The 22,464-nt window shown below is 28.5% G+C and overlaps 1 protein-coding gene across 1 annotated transcript in view; it reads left to right on the top strand.

Annotated features, from left to right (window-relative positions):
• The first annotated feature begins 9,371 nt into the window (after positions 1–9,371).
• The window catches only part of LOC145263935 (uncharacterized), a 35,948-nt gene continuing 22,855 nt past the window's right edge, over positions 9,372–22,464 (top strand). The window contains exons 1-9 of the mRNA XM_080121008.1: positions 9,372–9,557; positions 10,834–10,884; positions 12,299–12,349; positions 13,790–13,840; positions 15,596–15,646; positions 17,066–17,116; positions 19,721–19,771; positions 20,456–20,524; positions 22,161–22,229. Coding sequence (XP_079977134.1) covers positions 9,372–9,557; positions 10,834–10,884; positions 12,299–12,349; positions 13,790–13,840; positions 15,596–15,646; positions 17,066–17,116; positions 19,721–19,771; positions 20,456–20,524; positions 22,161–22,229 — 630 coding nt within the window. The remainder of the gene's footprint in view (positions 9,558–10,833; positions 10,885–12,298; positions 12,350–13,789; positions 13,841–15,595; positions 15,647–17,065; positions 17,117–19,720; positions 19,772–20,455; positions 20,525–22,160; positions 22,230–22,464) is intronic.

Here is a 22,464-nt window from a genome sequence, read left to right as displayed (position 1 = left end):
CGTATTTTAAAAAAGATTAGTGCCAACAATATGTGCCTGTATCGTATGCAGTTTTTTCTGTCTACGCAGAATTATTTTTTCAAGCTAGAAACTTATTGAAATCACCAAATTATTTTATTTGGTGAAGAGTTTCTTGGGGAGATAACTCTCCGTCTTTATAATTTCAAATAAATTAAATTAAATTGTTATTTAACGTTTGTTAAGTAACAATTTTAAATAAAACACTGAAAACAATTCTTTCGCTAGAGACATAAACTAACAAACCGCTATTTAGTAAAATCGATTTTCCTTAATGCAATATGCAAATGAAATGGCCTCAATTGTATATTTTGCAAGAAGCATACTATATACAGAAATAAATGAAATAATAAAGAAGCGGACCTTTTTTGTATTTATTAATCAAATTGTGAAAAAACAAACGAACAGGAATATGAATTTATAAATATTAATGATAATATCTATTTATAATAATGTAAGCGCAATAGGTTCTATAATTAGGTAAAAAATTTCCATTAAATTTCAATCAGCAATGACCGGACAAGTATATAGAAAAACTAATTGTCACTTGAAATGAAGAGTTTTCAGTACATATAAGCATGACTCCAGAAATGCAGTTTTATTCCAAAGGTTTTCTTCCAGTTTTTCTTGAGAAATATAAAATAGAGGTCGGATATCATTTTAAAGACATCTATTTAAAATATGAAACAATGTTTTTTCGCATTTCTAGGTTCCTCAGGTACAAACCCGTAAAAGGCATGCAGCAGGAGATTGGGGAGATTCATTGAAGAATAAAAAAATTTGCATTAGAGAGAATCCTGTAAGTAATTATACATTTTTCTAAATTTCATTTTCTGTTATGTGAAGAACTTTTAAGCAGCCTTTTGCTTATTAATATATATATATATATATATATATATATATATATATATATATATATATATATATATATATATATATATATATATATGATTGTTGATTTATTCATTCCTTATACATGATGCTGTGGTATTTTTTTCTTCTTTCTTTTAACTCACCAAGTTCTTTTTTAAGAGAGAACTTATCTGCCCTTTGTTTATATTCTAGTCAACACACATTTTGGGACGTAATATTTGTATACTATTAATTTGGGACGTAATATTTGTATACTATTATTTGGGACGTAATATTTGTAAACTATTAATTTATTCACATTTAACCCAATATATATATGTATGTGTGTGTGTGTGTTTGCTACTTCTTCACAGAAGCTTGCCATCTCTTTAGATTGATGTAGAGCCTCTATGCACACGTAGATGTCTCTTCACACCAGCTACAAAATTGTTCACAGAGATTACAGGGGAACTTGCTAGTATTTGGTGTTCTTTGTGGTGGGATTTCATACTACACCTTTGAGAATCTTGTCAAAACGCCTGCTTACTTCGAGACTAAACCAGAGATATTACTGCAATACTTGTGTGGTCTGGGAAGCAGCACAGCCTCATACAATTGTTTGTCATGCCTGACATTATGTGACCTCACATGGTTTACTAAACAAGTTTTAGTCAGAAGAAATCTGCCAGCAGCTGTGTATTTCAGTTCTTGTTGCATTCTGGCAGGAATTGCAGATTCATCCTGTTTTCTAAGGACATGCTTCAATACTGCATGATTAAAATACTTTTCTTCAAATTTTTTGCATTTTTCTGTGATCATTTTTATCCACTTATTTCGATCTGCAGTTTGAACTTCGCAGTCGTTTTTAACAATCCTTAGAAACTTTAAATATTGGTCACGAACACTTTTTACTTCCTTACCACGTTTCTTAGGAGCCAGCAAAAAAAATATATATAAATATATGAAAAATATTGTGGTACAATTAAGTTATACAGAGAGTTCTGCATTTATTCCTGGTAGGGAATTGTAACATGACATGGAGTTAAGTTCAAATACTAATATTTTCTACCAAAAATAAAATTCTTTTTTGAGAAATCAAGTTAAAATAAACAGCAGAACTTTAAATATTGGTAATGAAAAGTTTTTACCTTTTTTTCCACGTTTCTTAGGAGCCAGCAAAAAGCATCGATAAACTCCATGACGTAAGTGAGGAAAGTCGTGTAAGTACTTTGATCATATCATCACCTTTTTCATACATCGTCTGTTCTTAAGCTTTTATCAATAAAATTTGATAATCCAGATAAATATAGACATTAAATGATATCTCTAATTTTGAGTTTTATTAAATAATGCATTTTTAAAAAGATTAGTGCACGCCAACAATGTGTGTCTGCATAGTATGCAGTGTTTTATAAACCTCTAAAAACAGGTATATACATCATACTGTATTTATTTTTTAATATATATTTAATATATATTTTTTATATATATTTAATATATATATATATTTTTAATATATATAAATACCTTATGCTTTTATTCTTTAATATATATCAATAGCTTAGGATAAAAATATTAGATTATAAGACATAATTTAAAAATAAATTCTCTTGAATGCAAATAAAACCTGTACTTTTATTTCTAATAATATCTACTAAAAATAATGTAAGAATATTAAGTTCTTTAATAAATGAAATCTAATCAAAATTCAAGATAATAAATAGTAACTTTTGAATAAAAATATTTGCTTAAGAGACATAGTCGAATTTTCAATATTCGATCCTCCCTGAGTTTTCTTGAGAAAAATACAAAAAAATAAGGGCCAATAAAGATAGTATCAACTAAAAATCTAAAACAAACTCATTTCTTCATTCATCAGGGCCAAAAGCGGAAAAGACACGGAGGGGATGTTTTCAAAAATAAAATAAGTTGCACCGAAGTAAATCCTGTAAGTAATTATATATTTTTCTAAATTCCATTTTCTGTTATATGATAAACATTTAAGCAGCCTTTTTCTCATAAGCAAAAGAACATTTAATCAGCCTTTTGCTTATATATATATATATATATATATATATATATATATATATATATATATATATATATATATATGTATGCATATATATATATATATATATATATATATATACATATATATAAATAATATGTATATATATGTATATATATAAATATACATATATATATGTATATAATATATATAGTATATATATATACTATATATATATATAGTATATATATGTATATAATTATATATATATATATATATATGATTGTAGATTTATTCATTATATATTTTGTATGTATACATACATATATATAATATTTATATATATGTATATATATACATATATATATATGTATATATATACGTACATATATATATAATATATATGTATATATATTATCTATATATAATATATGTAGTATATATATATATATAATATATATATATAGTATATATATGTATATATAGTATATATATATATATATAATATATATATATATAGTATATATATGTATAATATATATAGTATATATGTATATGCACTCTATGCACACGTAGATGTCTCTTCACACCAGCTACAAAATTGTCCACAGAGATGACAGGGGAACTTGCAAGTATTTGCTGTTCTTTGAGGTTGGATTTCATACTACACCTTTGGAATCTTGTCAAAACGCTTGCTTAATTAGAGACAAAACCAGAGATATTACTGCTATACTTGTGTGGTCTGGGAAGCAGCACAGCCTCATACAATTGTTTGTCATGCCTGACATTATGTGACCTCACATGGTTTACTAAACAAGTTTTAGTCAGAAGAAATCTGCCAGCAGCTGTGTATTTCAGTTCTTGTTGCATTCTGGCAGGAATTGCAGATTCATCCTGTTTTCTAAGGGCATGCTTCAATACTGCATGATTAAAATGCTTTTCCTCAAATTTTTTGCATTTTTCTGTGATCATTTTTCTCCACTTATTTCGATTTGCAGTTTGAACTGCGCAGTCGTTTTTAACAATCCTTAGAAACTTTAAATATGGGTCACGAACAGTTTTATACTTCCTTACCACGTTTCTTAGGAGCCAGCAAAAATATATATATATAAATATATAAAAAATATTGTGGTACAATTAAGTTATACAGAGAGTTCTGCATTTATTCCTGGTAGGGAATTGTAACATGACATGGAGTTCAGTTTAAATACTAATATTTTCTACTAAAAATAAAATTCTTTTTGCGAAATCAAGTTAAAATAAACAGCAGAACTTTAAATATTGGTAATGAAAAGTTTTTACCTTTTTTTCCACGTTTCTTAGGAGCCAGCAAAAAGCATCGATAAAGTCCCTGACGTAAGTGAGGAAAGTCGTGTAAGTACTTTGATCATATCATCACCTTTTTCATACATCGTCTGTTCTTAAGCTTTAATCAATAAAATTTGATAATCCAGATAAATATAGACATCAAATGATATCTCTAATTTTGATTTTTAATAAATAATGCATTTTTAAAAAGATTAGTGAACACCAACGTTTTTTATAAACTTCTAAAAAAGGTGTACACATCACACTGTATTTATTTTTTAATATATATTTAATATGTAATTTTAATATATATTTAATATATATATATATATATATATATATTTTTGATATATATGAATACCTTATGCTTTTATTCTTTAATATATATCAATAGCTTAGGATAAAAATATTAGATTATAAGACATAATTTAAAAATAAATTCTCTTGAATGCAAATAAATATTTTCTACTAAAAATAAAATTCTTTTATCGAAACCAAGTAAAAATAAACAGCAGAACTTTAAATATTGGTAATGAAAAGTTTTTACCTTTTTTTCCACGTTTCTTAGGAGCCAGCAAAAAGCATCGATAAACTCCATGACGTAAGTGAGGAAAGTCGTGTAAGTACTTTGATCATATCATCATTTTTTCATACATAGTCTGTTCTTAAGCTTTTATCAATAAAATTTGATAATCCAGATAAAGTTTCTGTGATCATTTTTCTCCACTTATTTCGATCTGCAGTTTGAACTTTGTAGTCGTTTCTTGTTGCATTCTGGAGTTTGAACTTTGTAGTCGTTTCTTGTTGCATTCTGGCAGGAATTGCAGATTCATCCTGCTTTCTAAGGGCATGCTTCAATAATGCATGATTAAAATACTTTTCTTCAAATTTTTTGCATTTTTCTGTGATCATTTTTCTCCACTTATTTCGATGTGCAGTTTGAACTTCGCAGTCGTTTTTAACAATCCTTAGCAACTTGATGTTTTCCCTCAATACACCTTAAATCTTTTCAAACGTTTATGCTTCGGTATCTTTCCTACAGTTGTTTCGCTATCCTATTATCTCTCATTCTCAGTAAGTGTTCAGCCTCCCCCCCAAAAAAAAAATCATATCAACTGTCCCACAGCAATTTCTGAACCCTGACTGGCTTTCAGGAATGATGCAGGGACAAATATACATAAGCAGTCGGTTCAACAGAATCATTGCCAGCAATTTACCCACAGCTTTGAGAAGCGTGATCAAATTATAGTCACCACAATCAGCATTCTATCCCTTTCCTTTGTAAATTGACAACAATATTGCATCCACCCAATTAGTAGCAACACGACTGTCATGCCATACGTTAAGAATAAGACCATGCAACGCTCCAGAAATATTTTCACCGTCAAAGATCAACAACTCTACTCGTATCCCATCTTAACCTGGTGCTTTTCTGGTATCAATTTCCTTGATAGTGCATTTAATCTCATCATGGGTCCACCATCATTTCATCAATAATTTGATATTGAGGAAAACTAGAAATCACTACTTCATCTATAACAGATGGATTATCGAACAGATCATTAAAATGCTCCCCCGATCGTGCCATGATACCGTCTATATCTTTTATCAGAACAGAGCCATCTTTAGATTTTAAAGGAACTATAGATGAAGATTGTGGTCCATAAGTTTGTTTGATTTTGCTATAGAAAACTTAAGCATGTTTGCGATGAAAATCCTTTTGTATTTCAGCGGACAATTTAGTCCACCACTTATTCTTCATCTGATGAAGTTTGCATTGTAGTTTTCCTTTTGCTTCCTTGTTAAGCGTCCTCCACTTTTTCTGTTGGAGAGTAGATGAAATAAGAAGGTTGTCATAAGATCTCTTCTTCTCTTTAACGAGACTGGAGATAACAACAATATCTATATCTATCTATCTATCTATCTATCTATCTATCTATATATATATATATATATATATATATATATATTTATATATATATATATATATGTATATATATATATGTACATATGTATACATATATATACACATATGTATATATATATGTATATTAGCATAGATATATATATATATATTTTTTTTTACATGAGTGTCATCGCTTATCAAGGCCCAGAGGCCACTCGAGGATAAGGGTTAATAGGTATACATTAGTCATTGTGATTTTAGCATAGTAAACAGTGGGAATTTTGTAACTTGGATTACATAGGGGGACGGTCCAATTAGAACTTGTTCACATTGGACTTTTTTTTTTACATAGGTATCAAGAGGCCACTCAAGGATAAGGGTTAAAGAGTGTACAGTAGAAATTGGACAATATAATAATCATTAGCAATGAAAATTTGTTAAATTTGATAACTTATATGGAACGACTCATCAAGAACTTATTTACGTTAGACATGAAGACAACCATATTGTAGTCAGCCGGAAAGCAGGAAAACGGAAGACAATTCCACAGGCGTGCAGTTCTAATAAAAAAGCTTTGTTCATGGAATCTACGTTTAGGTTTAGGCACAGATAAAGAGTGGGGGGAATTATTGATAGTGTTTACAGCTAGACGAGTGTTTCTTGTGAAAGTTTGGCGAGGGGGGACCCTAGATTGAAGCTCAGTCAAACACTTTCCATGAAAATAACGATACATCAGAGACAGACTCACAACATCTCTTCTGTGAGATAGAGGTTGCAAGGAAGAGAAAAGGACATCTCTTACGAGGCTACGAAGTCTATTTTGAACTCTATCAAGTCAGGACAAGTCCTTTCTAGCAGCTCCTGCCCAGATGTAGCAACAATATTCCATCCTTGGACGTACCTGGCTCTTATATAGATAGAGAATAGCATCAGCAGTGAGATATCTACTGGATCAGTAGAAAGATCCCACCATTTTTCCAGCGGCCTTGGCAACAGATTTGATGTACGTGTTCCATTTAAGATCAGGAGTAATGGTCAAGCCCAGAAGCTTGTCAAAACTTGAGGCCTCCTGAAGACGAGAGCCATTCATTTATATTAGCATAGTATATAGTATATGGCATATATATATAAAGCATATGGCATATATATATATATATATATTTATATATATATATAGCATATAGCATATAATAAAAGAATATTGTGGTACAATTAAGTTATACAGAGGGTTCTGCATTTATTCCTGGTAGGGAATTGTAACATGACATGGAGTTCAGTTCAAATACTAATATTTTCTACTAGAAATAAAATTCTTTTTGCGAAACCAAGTTTAAATAAACAGCAGAACTTTAAATATTGGTAATGAAAAGTTTTTACCTTTGTTTCTTAGGAGCCAGCAAAAAGCATCGATAAAGTCCCTGACGTAAGTGAGGAAAGTCGTGTAAGTACTTTGATCATATCATCACTTTTTTCATACATCGTCTGTTCTTAAGCTTTTATCAATAAAATTTGATAATCCAGATAAATATAGACATTAAATGATATCTCTAATTTTGAGTTTTATAAAATAATGCATTTTTAAAAAGATTAGTGCACGCCAACAATGTGTGTCTGCATAGTATGCAGTTTTTTATAAACCTCTAAAAAAAGGTGTATACATCATACTGTATTTATTTTTAATATATATTTAATATTTTACATATATATATATGTATATATATATATAGATGCATATATATATAATATATATATGTATATATATATATACATACATATATATATAATATATATATGTATATATATATAGATACATAAATATATGTGTATATATATATATATATATATATATATGTATACATATATGTATCTATATATATATACATATATATATTATACGTGATTCTGTGGTATCTTTTTCTTCTTTCTTTTCACTCACCAAGTTCTTTTTTAAGAGAGAACTTATCTGCCCTTTGTTGATATTCTAGTCAACACACATTTTGGGTCGTAATATTTGTAACTATTAGTTTATTCACATTTAACCCTATCTGTGTGTCTGTGTGTGTGTGTTTGTGTGTGTGTGTTTGCTACTTCTTCACAGAAGCTTGCCATCTCTTTAGATTGCACACGTAGATGTCTCTTCACACCAGCTGCAAAATTGTTCACAGAGATTACAGGGGAACTTGCTAGTATTTGCTGTTCTTTGTGGTGGGATTTCATACTACACCTTTGAGAATCTTGTCAAAACGCTTGCTTAATTAGACACGAAACTAGAGATATTACTGCAATACTTGTGTGGTCTGGGAAGCAGCACAGCCTCATACAATTGTTTGTCATGCCTGACATTATGTGACCTCACATGGTTTACTAAACAAGTTTTAGTCAGAAGAAATCTGCCAGCAGCTGTGTATTTCAGTTCTTGTTGCATTCTGGCAGGAATTGCAGATTCATCCTGTTTTCTAAGGGCATGCTTCAATACTGCATGATTAAAATGCTTTTCCTCAAATTTTTTGCATTTTTCTGTGATCATTTTTATCCACTTATTTCGATCTGCAGTTTAAACTTCGCAATCGTTTTATACGATCCTTAGAAACTTTAAATATTGGTCACGAACAGTTTTTACCTCCTTACCACGTTTCTTAGGAGCCAGCAAAAAAAAATATATATAAATATATAAAAAATATTGTGGTACAATTAAGTTATACAGAGAGTTCTGCATTTATTCCTGGTAGGGAATTATAACATGCCATGGAGTTCAGTTCAAATACTAATATTTTCTACTAAAAATAAAATTCTTTTTGCGAAACCAAGTTAAAATAAACAGCAGACCTTTAAATATTGGTAATGAAAAGTTTTTACCTTTTTTCCACGTTTCTTAGGAGCCAGCAAAAAGCATCGATAAACTCCATGACGTAAGTGAGGAAAGTCGTGTAAGTACTTTGATCATATCATCACCTTTTTCATACATAGGGTGTTCTTAAACTTTTATCAATAAAATTTGATAATCCAGATAAAGTTTTGATCCAAAAAAATCATATCAACTGTCCCACAGCCATTTCTGAACCCTGACTGGCTTTCAGGAATGATACAGGGACAAATATACATAAGCAGTCGGTTCAACAGAATCATTGCCAGCAACTTACCCACAGCTCTGAAAAGCGTGATCAAATTATAGTCACCACAATCAACATTCTATCCCTTTCCTTTGTAAATTGACAACAATATTGCATCCACCCAATTAGTAGCAACACGACTGTCATGCCATATGTTAAGAATGAGACCATGCAACGCTCCAGAAATATTTTCACCATCAAAGATCAACAACTCTACTCGTATCCCATCTTAACCTGGTGCTTTTCTAGTATCAATTTCCTTGATTGTGGATTTAATCTGTTGAATATTCGCGATGAAAATCCTTTTGTATTTCAGCAGACTACTAAGTGCACCACTTATTCTTCATCTGATGAAGTTTGCATTGTAGTTTCCCTTTTGCTTCCTTGTTAAGCGTCCTCCACTTTTTCTGTTGGAGAGTAGATGAAATTAAAAGTTTGCCATAAGATCTCATCTTCTCTTTAACGAGATTAGAGATAACAACAATATACATATATATATATATATATATATATATATATATATATATATATATATATGTATATATATATATATATATATATATGTATAGCATATAGCATATATATATATATATATATGCTAGGGGGACTTGCTAGTATTTGGTGTTCTTTGTGGTTGGATTTCATACTACACCTTTGGAATCTTGTAAAAACACTTGCTTACTTCGAGACGAAACCAGAGATATTACTGCAATACTTGTGTGGTCTGGGAAGCACCACAGCCTCATACAATTGTTTGTCATGCCTGACATTTTGTGACCTCACATGGTTTACTAAACCAGTTTTAGTCAGAAGAAATCTGCCAGCAGCTGTGAATTTCAGTTCTTGTTGCATTCTAGCAGGAATTGTAGATTCATCCTGTTTTCTAAGGGCATACTTCAATACTGCATGATTAAAATGCTTTTCCTCAAATTTTTTGCATTTTTCTGTGATCATTTTTCTCCACTTATTTCGATCTGCAGTTTGAACTTCGCAGTCGTTTTTAACAATCCTTAGCAACTTTAAATATTGGTCACGAACAGTTTTTACTTCCTTACCACGTTTCTTAGGAGCCAGCAAATATATATGTATATATATATATATATATATATATATATATATATATATATATATATATAGCATATATATATATATATAGCATATATATATATATATATATATAGCATATATATATATATATATATATATATATATATATATAGCATATATATATATATATAGCATATATATATATATATATATATATATATATAGAGAGAGAGAGAGAGAGAGAGAGAGCATACATATATATATATATATATATATAGCATATATATATATATACATATATAGCATATATATATATATATATATATATATATATATATATATATATATATATATATATATATAGCATATAGCTTATAATAAAAAATATTGTGGTACAATTAAGTTATACAGAGGGTTCTGCATTTATTCCTGGTAGGGAATTGTAACATGACATGGAGTTCAGTTCAAATACTAATATTTTCTACTAAAAATAAAATTCTTTTTGCGAAACCAAGTTAAAATAAACAGCAGAACTTTAGATATTGGTAATGAAAAGTTTTTACCTTTTTTTCCACGTTTCTTAGGAGCCAGCAAAAAGCATCGATAAACTCCATGACGTAAGTGAGGAAAGTCGTGTAAGTACTTTGATCATATCATCACTTTTTTCATACATCGTCTGTTCTTAAGCTTTTATCAATAAAATTTGATAATCCAGATAAATATAGACATTAAATGATATCTCTAATTTTGAGTTTTATAAAATAATGCATTTTTAAAAAGATTAGTGCACGCCAACAATGTGTGTCTGCATAGTATGCAGTTTTTTATAAACCTCTAAAAAAAGGTGTATACATCATACTGTATTTATTTTTAATATATATTTAATATTTTACATATATATATATGTATATATATATATAGATGCATATATATATAATATATATATGTATATATATATACATACATATATATATAATATATATATGTATATATATATACATACATAAATATATGTGTATATATATATATATATATATATATATATACATATATGTATCTATATATATATATACATATATATATTATACGTGATTCTGTGGTATCTTTTTCTTCTTTCTTTTCACTCACCAAGTTCTTTTTTAAGAGAGAACTTATCTGCCCTTTGTTGATATTCTAGTCAACACACATTTTGGGCCGTAATATTTGTAACTATTAGTTTATTCACATTTAACCCTATCTGTGTGTCTGTGTGTGTGTGTTTGTGTGTGTGTGTTTGCTACTTCTTCACAGAAGCTTGCCATCTCTTTAGATTGCACACGTAGATGTCTCTTCACACCAGCTGCAAAATTGTTCACAGAGATTACAGGGGAACTTGCTAGTATTTGCTGTTCTTTGTGGTGGGATTTCATACTACACCTTTGAGAATCTTGTCAAAACGCTTGCTTAATTAGACACGAAACTAGAGATATTACTGCAATACTTGTGTGGTCTGGGAAGCAGTACAGCCTCATACAATTGTTTGTCATGCCTGACATTATGTGACCTCACATGGTTTACTAAACAAGTTTTAGTCAGAAGAAATCTGCCAGCAGCTGTGTATTTCAGTTCTTGTTGCATTCTGGCAGGAATTGCAGATTCATCCTGGGCATGCTTCAATACTGCATGATTAAAATGCTTTTCCTCAAATTTTTTGCATTTTTCTGTGATCATTTTTCTCCACATTTCGATCTGCAGTTTAAACTTCGCAATCGTTTTATACAATCCTTAGAAACTTTAAATATTGGTCACGAACAGTTTTTACTTCCTTACCACGTTTCTTATGAGCCAGCAAAAAAAATATATATAAATATATGAAAAATATTGTGGTACAATTAAGTTATACAGAGGGTTCTGCATTTATTCCTGGTAGGCAATTGTAACATGACATGGAGTTCAGTTCAAATACTAATATTTTCTACTAAAAATAAAATTCTTTTTGCGAAACCAAGTTAAAATAAACTGCAGAACTTTAAATATTGGTAATGAAAAGTTTTTACCTTTGTTTCTTAGGAGCCAGCAAAAAGCATCGATAAAGTCCCTGACGTAAGTGAGGAAAGTCGTGTAAGTACTTTGATCATATCATCACTTTTTTCATACATCGTCTGTTCTTAAGCTTTTATCAATAAAATTTGATAATCCAGATAAATATAGACATTAAATGATATCTCTAATTTTGAGTTTTATAAAATAATGCATTTTTAAAAAGATTAGTGCACGCCAACAATGTGTGTCTGCATAGTATGCAGTTTTTTATAAACCTCTAAAAAAAGGTGTATACATCATACTGTATTTATTTTAATATATATTTAATATTTTACATATATATATATGTATATATATATATAGATGCATATATATATAATATATATATGTATATATATATATACATACATATATATATAATATATATATGTATATATATATACATACATAAATATATGTGTATATATATATATATATATATATATATATATATATATACATATATGTATCTATATATATATACATATATATATTATACGTGATTCTGTGGTATCTTTTTCTTCTTTCTTTTCACTCACCAAGTTCTTTTTTAAGAGAGAACTTATCTGCCCTTTGTTGATGTTCTAGTCAACACACATTTTGGGTCGTAATATTTGTAACTATTAGTTTATTCACATTTAACCCTATCTGTGTGTCTGTGTGTGTGTGTTTGTGTGTGTGTGTTTGCTACTTCTTCACAGAAGCTTGCCATCTCTTTAGATTGCACACGTAGATGTCTCTTCACACCAGCTGCAAAATTGTTCACAGAGATTACAGGGGAACTTGCTAGTATTTGCTGTTCTTTGTGGTGGGATTTCATACTACACCTTTGAGAATCTTGTCAAAACGCTTGCTTAATAAGACACGAAACTAGAGATATTACTGCAATACTTGTGTGGTCTGGGAAGCACCACAGCCTCATACAATTGTTTGTCATGCCTGACATTATGTGACCTCACATGGTTTACTAAACAAGTTTTAGTCAGAAGAAATCTGCCAGCAGCTGTGTATTTCAGTTCTTGTTGCATTCTGGCAGGAATTGCAGATTCATCCTGTTTTCTAAGGGCATGCTTCAATACTGCATGATTAAAATGCTTTTCCTCAAATTTTTTGCATTTTTCTGTGATCATTTTTATCCACTTATTTCGATCTGCAGTTTAAACTTCGCAATCGTTTTATACGATCCTTAGAAACTTTAAATATTGGTCACGAACAGTTTTTACCTCCTTACCACGTTTCTTAGGAGCCAGCAAAAAAAAATATATATAAATATATAAAAAATATTGTGGTACAATTAAGTTATACAGAGAGTTCTGCATTTATTCCTGGTAGGGAATTATAACATGCCATGGAGTTCAGTTCATATACTAATATTTTCTACTAAAAATAAAATTCTTTTTGCGAAACCAAGTTAAAATAAACAGCAGACCTTTAAATATTGGTAATGAAAAGTTTTTACCTTTTTTCCACGTTTCTTAGGAGCCAGCAAAAAGCATCGATAAACTCCATGACGTAAGTGAGGAAAGTCGTGTAAGTACTTTGATCATATCATCACCTTTTTCATACATAGGGTGTTCTTAAACTTTTATCAATAAAATTTGATAATCCAGATAAAGTTTTGATCCAAAAAAATCATATCAACTGTCCCACAGCCATTTCTGAACCCTGACTGGCTTTCAGGAATGATACAGGGACAAATATACATAAGCAGTCGGTTCAACAGAATCATTGCCAGCAACTTACCCACAGCTCTGAAAAGCGTGATCAAATTATAGTCACCACAATCAACATTCTATCCCTTTCCTTTGTAAATTGACAACAATATTGCATCCACCCAATTAGTAGCAACACGACTGTCATGCCATATGTTAAGAATGAGACCATGCAACGCTCCAGAAATATTTTCACCATCAAAGATCAACAACTCTACTCGTATCCCATCTTAACCTGGTGCTTTTCTAGTATCAATTTCCTTGATTGTGGATTTAATCTGTTGAATATTCGCGATGAAAATCCTTTTGTATTTCAGCAGACTACTAAGTGCACCACTTATTCTTCATCTGATGAAGTTTGCATTGTAGTTTCCCTTTTGCTTCCTTGTTAAGCGTCCTCCACTTTTTCTGTTGGAGAGTAGATGAAATTAAAAGTTTGCCATAAGATCTCATCTTCTCTTTAACGAGATTAGAGATAACAACAATATACATATATATATATATATATATATATATATATATATATATATATATATATATATATATGTATATATATATATATATATATATGTATAGCATATAGCATATATATATATATATATATGCTAGGGGGACTTGCTAGTATTTGGTGTTCTTTGTGGTTGGATTTCATACTACACCTTTGGAATCTTGTAAAAACACTTGCTTACTTCGAGACGAAACCAGAGATATTACTGCAATACTTGTGTGGTCTGGGAAGCACCACAGCCTCATACAATTGTTTGTCATGCCTGACATTTTGTGACCTCACATGGTTTACTAAACCAGTTTTAGTCAGAAGAAATCTGCCAGCAGCTGTGTATTTCAGTTCTTGTTGCATTCTAGCAGGAATTGTAGATTCATCCTGTTTTCTAAGGGCATACTTCAATACTGCATGATTAAAATGCTTTTCCTCAAATTTTTTGCATTTTTCTGTGATCATTTTTCTCCACTTATTTCGATCTGCAGTTCGAACTTCGCAGTCATTTTTAACAATCCTTAGCAACTTTAAATATTGGTCACGAACAGTTTTTACTTCCTTACCACGTTTCTTAGGAGCCAGCAAATATATATGTATATATATATATATATATATATATATAGCATATATATATATATATATATATATATATATAGCATATATATATATATAGCATATATATATATATATATATATATATAGCATATATGCTTTATATATATATATATATATATATATATATATATATAGAGCATACATATATATATATATATATATAGAGAGAGAGAGAGAGAGCATACATATATATATATATATATATATATATATATATAGCATATATATATAGCATATAGCATATAGCTTATAATAAAAAATATTGTGGTACAATTAAGTTATACAGAGGGTTCTGCATTTATTCCTGGTAGGGAATTGTAACATGACATGGAGTTCAGTTCAAATACTAATATTTTCTACTAAAAATAAAATTCTTTTTGCGAAACCAAGTTTAAATAAACAGCAGAACTTTAGATATTGGTAACGAAAAGTTTTTACCTTTTTTTCCACGTTTCTTAGGAGCCAGCAAAAAGCATCGATAAACTCCATGACGTAAGTGAGGAAAGTCGTGTAAGTACTTTGATCATATCATCACTTTTTTCATACATCGTCTGTTCTTAAGCTTTCATCAATAAAATTTGATAATCCAGATAAATATAGACATTAAATGATATCTCTAATTTTGATTTTTATTAAATAATGCATTTTTAAAAAGATTAATGCACGCGAATGATGTGTGTCTTTATTTTTTAATATATATTTAATATTTTACATATATAGATATATATATATATTTAAATATATATAATACATATGTATATATATATATACATGCATATGTATTATGTATATATACATAATATATATGTATATATATATACATACATATATATGTGTATATATATATACATATATATATATACATACATACATATATGTATATGTATATATATATGTATATATATATATATACATATATATATATTATACATAATTCTGTATTATCTTTTTCTTCTTTCTTTTCACTCACCAAGTTCTTTTTTAAGAGAGAACTTATCTGCCCTTTGTTTATATTCTAGTCAACCCACATTTTGGGCCGTAATATTTGTAACTATTAGTTTATTCACATTTAACCCCATATGTGTGTGTGTGTGTGTGTGTGTGTGTGTGTGTGTGTGTGTGTGTGTGTTTGCTACTTCTTCACAGAAGCTTGCCATCTCTTTAAATTGATGTAGAGCCTCTATGCACACGTAGATGTCTCTTCACACCAGCTACAAAATTGTTCACAGAGATGACAGGGGAACTTGCTAGTATTTGCTGTTCTTTGTGGTGGGATTTCATACTACACCTTTGAGAATCTTGTCAAAACGCTTGCTTACCTGTAGACGAAACCATAGATATTACTGCAATACTTGTGTACTGGGAGGCAGCACAGCCTCATACAATTGTTTGTCATGCCTGACATTATGTGACCTCACATGGTTTACTAAACAAGTTTTAGTCAGAAGAAATCTGCCAGCAGCTGTGTATTTCAGTTCTTGTTGCATTCTGGTAGGAATTGCAGATTAATCCTGCTTTCTATGGGCATGCTTCAATACTGCGTGATTAAAATGTTTTTCTTCAAATTTTTTTCCTTTTTTCTGTGATCATTTTTCTCCACTTATTTCGATTGGCAGTTTGAACTTCACAGTCGTTTTTAACAATGCTTAGCAACTTTAAATATTGGTTTCTTAGGAGCCAGCAAAAAAAAAAAAAATATATATATATAGCATATAGCATATAATAAAAAATATTGTGGTACAATTAAGTTATACAGAGGGTTCTGCATTTATTCCTGGTAGGGAATTGTAACATGACATGGAGTTCAGTTCAAATACTAGTATTTTCTACTAAAAATAAAATTCTTTTTGCGAAACCAAGTTAAAATAAACAGCAGAACTTTAAATATTGGTAATGAAAAGTTTTTACCTTTTTTTCCACGTTTCTTAGGAGCCAGCAAAAAGCATCGATAAACTCCATGACGTAAGTGAGGAAAGTCGTGTAAGTACTTTGATCGTATCATCACCTTTTTCATACATAGTCTGTTCTTAAGCTTTTATCAATAAAATTTAATGATCCAGATAAATATAGACATTAAATGATATCTCTAATTTTGAGTTTTATTAAATAATGCATTTTTAGAAAGATTAATGCACACCAACAATTTGTGTCTGCATAGTATACAGTTCTTTATAAACTTCTAAAAAAAGGTGTACAAATCATACTGTATTTATTTTTTAATATATATTTAATATATATTTAATATTTTACATATATATTTTTTTAATATATATAAATACCTTATGCTTTTATTCTTTAATATATATCAATATTTACTGCTTTTATTCTTTAATATATATCAATAGCTTAGGATAAAAATATTAGATTATAAGACATAATTTAAAAATAAATTCTCTTGAATGCAAATAAAACCTGTACTTTTATTTCTAATAATATCTACTAAAAATAATGTAAGAATATTAAGTTCTTTAATAAATGAAAACTAATCAAAATTCAAGATAATAAAAAGTAACTTTTGAATAAAAATATTAGCTTAAAAGACATAGTCTAATCTTCAATATTAGATTCTCCCTGAGTTTTCTTGAGAAAAATACAAAAAAATAAGGGCCAGTAAAGATAGTATCAACTAAAAATCTAAAACAAACTCATTTCTTCATTCATCAGGGCCAAAAGCGGAAAAGACACGGAGGGAATGTTTACAAAAATAAAATAAGTTGCACCGAAGTTAATCCTGTAAGTAATTATACATTTTTCTAAATTCCATTTTCTGTTATATGATGAACATTTAAGCAGGCTTTTGCTTATATATATATATATATATATATATATATATATATATATATATATATATACATATATATATATGTATATATATATACATATATATGTATATATATAAATATGTGTATATATATGTATATATATATGTATATATATGTATATATATATATACATACATATCTATATATATAATATATATATGTACATATATACATATATATATATAATATATATATGTGTATATATATATATGTATATATATATACATACATATATATAATATATATATGTGTATGTATATATGTATATATACATATATATTTGTATATATATAAATATGTATATATATATATGTATATATATAATATATATGTACATATATATGCATACATATATATATAATATATATATGTATATATATATATACATACATAATTATATAATATATATATGTGTATATATATATATACATACATACATACATATATAATATATATATGTGTATATATATATATACATACATACATACATACATATATATATATATATATATATATATATATATATAGGATTGTTGATTTATTCATTTTTTATACATGATTCTGTGGTATCTTTTTCTTCTTTCTTTTCACTCACCAAGTTCTTTCTTAAGAGAGAACTTATCTGCCCTTTGTTTATATTCTAGTCAACCCACATTTTGGGACGTAATATTTGTAACTATTAATTTATTCACATTTAACCCAATATATATATGTATGTGTGTGTGTGTGTGTGTGTGTGTGTGTGTGTGTTTGCTACTTCTTCACAGAAGCTTGCCATCTCTTTAGATTGATGTAGAGCATACATGCACACGTAGATGTCTCTTCACACCAGCTACAAAATTGTTCACAGAGATGACAGGGGAACTTGCTAGTACAGGGTGGACTAAAATAAGGGTCCTATCTTTAAATTTGAATAACTTCCACAAAATAAAAGTTAAACTCACCAAACTTTATGTGTGTGTAGACTGACCCTTCCGAGATTTTTTTGAAATAAACAAAACAAATTTTGGCCGAAAAACACTTCTTAAAACTTACATGAATTTATGAATTTTTAAAAATAGGACCCTTATTTTAGCCCACCCTGTATTTGGTGTTCTTTGTGGTGGGATTTCATACTACACCTTTGAGAATCTTGTCAAAACGCTTGCTTGATTCGAAACGAAACCAGAGATATTACTGCAATACTTGTGTGGTCTGGGAGGCAGCACAGCCTCATACAATTGTTTGTCATGCCTGACATTATGTGACCTCACATGGTTTACTAAACCAGTTTTAGTCAGAAGAAATCTGCCAGCAGCTGTGTATTTCAGTTCTTGTTGCATTCTGGTAGGAATTGCAGATTAATCCTGCTTTCTATGGGCATGCTTCAATACTGCGTGATTAAAATGTTTTTCTTCAAATTTTTTTCCTTTTTTCTGTGATCATTTTTCTCCACTTATTTCGATTGGCAGTTTGAACTTCACAGTCGTTTTTAACAATGCTTAGCAACTTTAAATATTGGTTTCTTAGGAGCCAGCAAAAAAAAAATATATATATATATAGCATATAGCATATAATAAAAAATATTGTGGTACAATTAAGTTATACAGAGGGTTCTGCATTTATTCCTGGTAGGGAATTGTAACATGACATGGAGTTCAGTTCAAATACTAATATTTTCTACTAAAAATAAAATTCTTTTTGCGAAACCAAGTTAAAATAAACAGCAGAACTTTAAATATTGGTAATGAAAAGTTTTTACCTTTTTTTCCACGTTTCTTAGGAGCCAGCAAAAAGCATCGATAAACTCCATGACGTAAGTGAGGAAAGTCGTGTAAGTACTTTGATCATATCATCACCTTTTTCATACATAGTCTGTTCTTAAGCTTTTATCAATAAAATTTAATGATCCAGATAAATATAGACATTAAATGATATCTCTAATTTTGAGTTTTATTAAATAATGCATTTTTAGAAAGATTAATGCACACCAACAATTTGTGTCTGCATAGTATACAGTTCTTTATAAACTTCTAAAAAAAGGTGTACAAATCATACTGTATTTATTTTTTAATATATATTTAATATATATTTAATATTTTACATATATATTTTTTTAATATATATAAATACCTTATGCTTTTATTCTTTAATATATATCAATATTTACTGCTTTTATTCTTTAATATATATCAATAGCTTAGGATAAAAATATTAGATTATAAGACATAATTTAAAAATAAATTCTCTTGAATGCAAATAAAACCTGTACTTTTATTTCTAATAATATCTACTAAAAATAATGTAAGAATATTAAGTTCTTTAATAAATGAAAGCTAATCAAAATTCAAGATAATAAAAAGTAACTTTTGAATAAAAATATTAGCTTAAGAGACATAGTCTAATTTTCAATATTAGATCCTCGCTGAGTTTTCTTGAGAAAAATACAAAAAAATAAGGGCCAATAAAGATAGTATCAACTAAAAATCTAAAACAAACTCATTTCTTCATTCATCAGGGCCAAAAGCGGAAAAGACACGGAGGGAATGTTTACAAAAATAAAATAAGTTGCACCGAAGTTAATCCTGTAAGTAATTATACATTTTTCTAAATTCCATTTTCTGTTATATGATGAACATTTAAGCAGGCTTTTGCTTATATATATATATATATATATATATATATATATGTATATATATATACATATATGTATATATATAAATATGTGTATATATATATATATATGTATATATATATGTATATATATATATACATACATATCTATATATATAATATCTATATGTATATATATATATACATACATATATATATAATATATATATGTATATATATATAATATATATGTACATATATATGCATACATATATATATAATATATATATGTATATATATATATACATACATATATATATAATATATATATGTGTATATATATATATACATACATACATACATATATATATATATATATATATATATATATATATATATATATATATATATATATATATATATATATATATAGGATTGTTGATTTATTCATTTTTTATACATGATTCTGTGGTATCTTTTTCTTCTTTCTTTTCACTCACCAAGTTCTTTCTTAAGAGAGAACTTATCTGCCCTTTGTTTATATTCTAGTCAACCCACATTTTGGGACGTAATATTTGTAACTATTAATTTATTCACATTTAACCCAATATATATATGTATGTGTGTGTGTGTGTGTGTGTGTGTGTGTGTGTGTGTGTGTGTGTGTGTGTGTGTGTGTGTGTGTGTGTGTGTTTGCTTGCTACTTCTTCACAGAAGCTTGCCATCTCTTTAGATTGATGTAGAGCCTCTATGCACACATAGATGTCTCTTCACACCAGCTACAAAATTGTTCACAGAGATGACAGGGGAACTTGCTAGTACAGGGTGGACTAAAATAAGGGTCCTATCTTTAAATTTGAATAACTTCCACAAAATAAAAGTTAAACTCACCAAACTTTATGTGTGTGTAGACTGACCCTTCCGAAATTTTTTTGAAATAAACAAAACAAATTTTGGCCGAAAAACACTTCTTAAAACTTACATGAATTTATGAATTTTTAAAAATAGGACCCTTATTTTAGCCCACCCTGTATTTGGTGTTCTTTGTGGTGGGATTTCATACTACACCTTTGAGAATCTTGTCAAAACGCTTGCTTGATTCGAGACGAAACCAGAGATATTACTGCAATACTTGTGTGGTCTGGGAAGCAGCACAGCCTCATACAATTGTTTGTCATGCCTGACATTATGTGACCTCACATGGTTTACTAAACCAGTTTTAGTCAGAAGAAATCTGCCAGCAGCTGTGTATTTCAGTTCTTGTTGCATTCTGGCAGGAATTGCAGATTCATCCTGCTTTCTAAGGGCATGCTTCAATACTGCATGATTAAAATACTTTTCCCTAAATTATCAAAAACCTGTACTTTTATTTCTAATAATATCTACTAAAAATAATGTAAGAATATTAAGTTCTTTAATAAATGAAAGCTAATCAAAATTCAAGATAATAAAAAGTAACTTTTGAATAAAAATATTTGCTTAAGAGACATAGTCGAATTTTCAATATTAGATTCTCACTGAGTTTTCTTGAGAAAAATACAAAAAAATAAGGGCCAGTAAAGATAATATCTACTAAAAATCTAAAACAAACTCTTTTCTTCATTCATCAGGGCCAAAAGCGGAAAAGACATGGAGGGAATGTTTTCAAAAATAAAATAAGTTGCACCAATGTAAATCCTGTAAGTAATTATATATTTTTCAAAATTCCATGTATATTTATTAAAGATTTATTTTTAATTGTCCTAATATATCATTTGAAATACAAATCTCAGAATGAAAAGAAATGTAAAATTTATATTTTTAACAACACACATATACATATATAATATTATAATTAATTAATAATTATAATTATTATTATATATTAGTGGCCTGGCAGAGTAGACAACCAAAGCAGCTAAACCAAATCGGCCT

The sequence above is a fragment of the Euprymna scolopes genome, chromosome 39, assembly GCF_053919585.1.
Source record: "Euprymna scolopes isolate OS-2025 chromosome 39, ASM5391958v1, whole genome shotgun sequence".
In the NCBI taxonomy this organism is placed as follows: domain Eukaryota; kingdom Metazoa; phylum Mollusca; class Cephalopoda; order Sepiida; family Sepiolidae; genus Euprymna; species Euprymna scolopes.
Note: the sequence above shows the minus strand (reverse complement) of the source record. Positions and strands in the feature narration are given on the sequence as shown.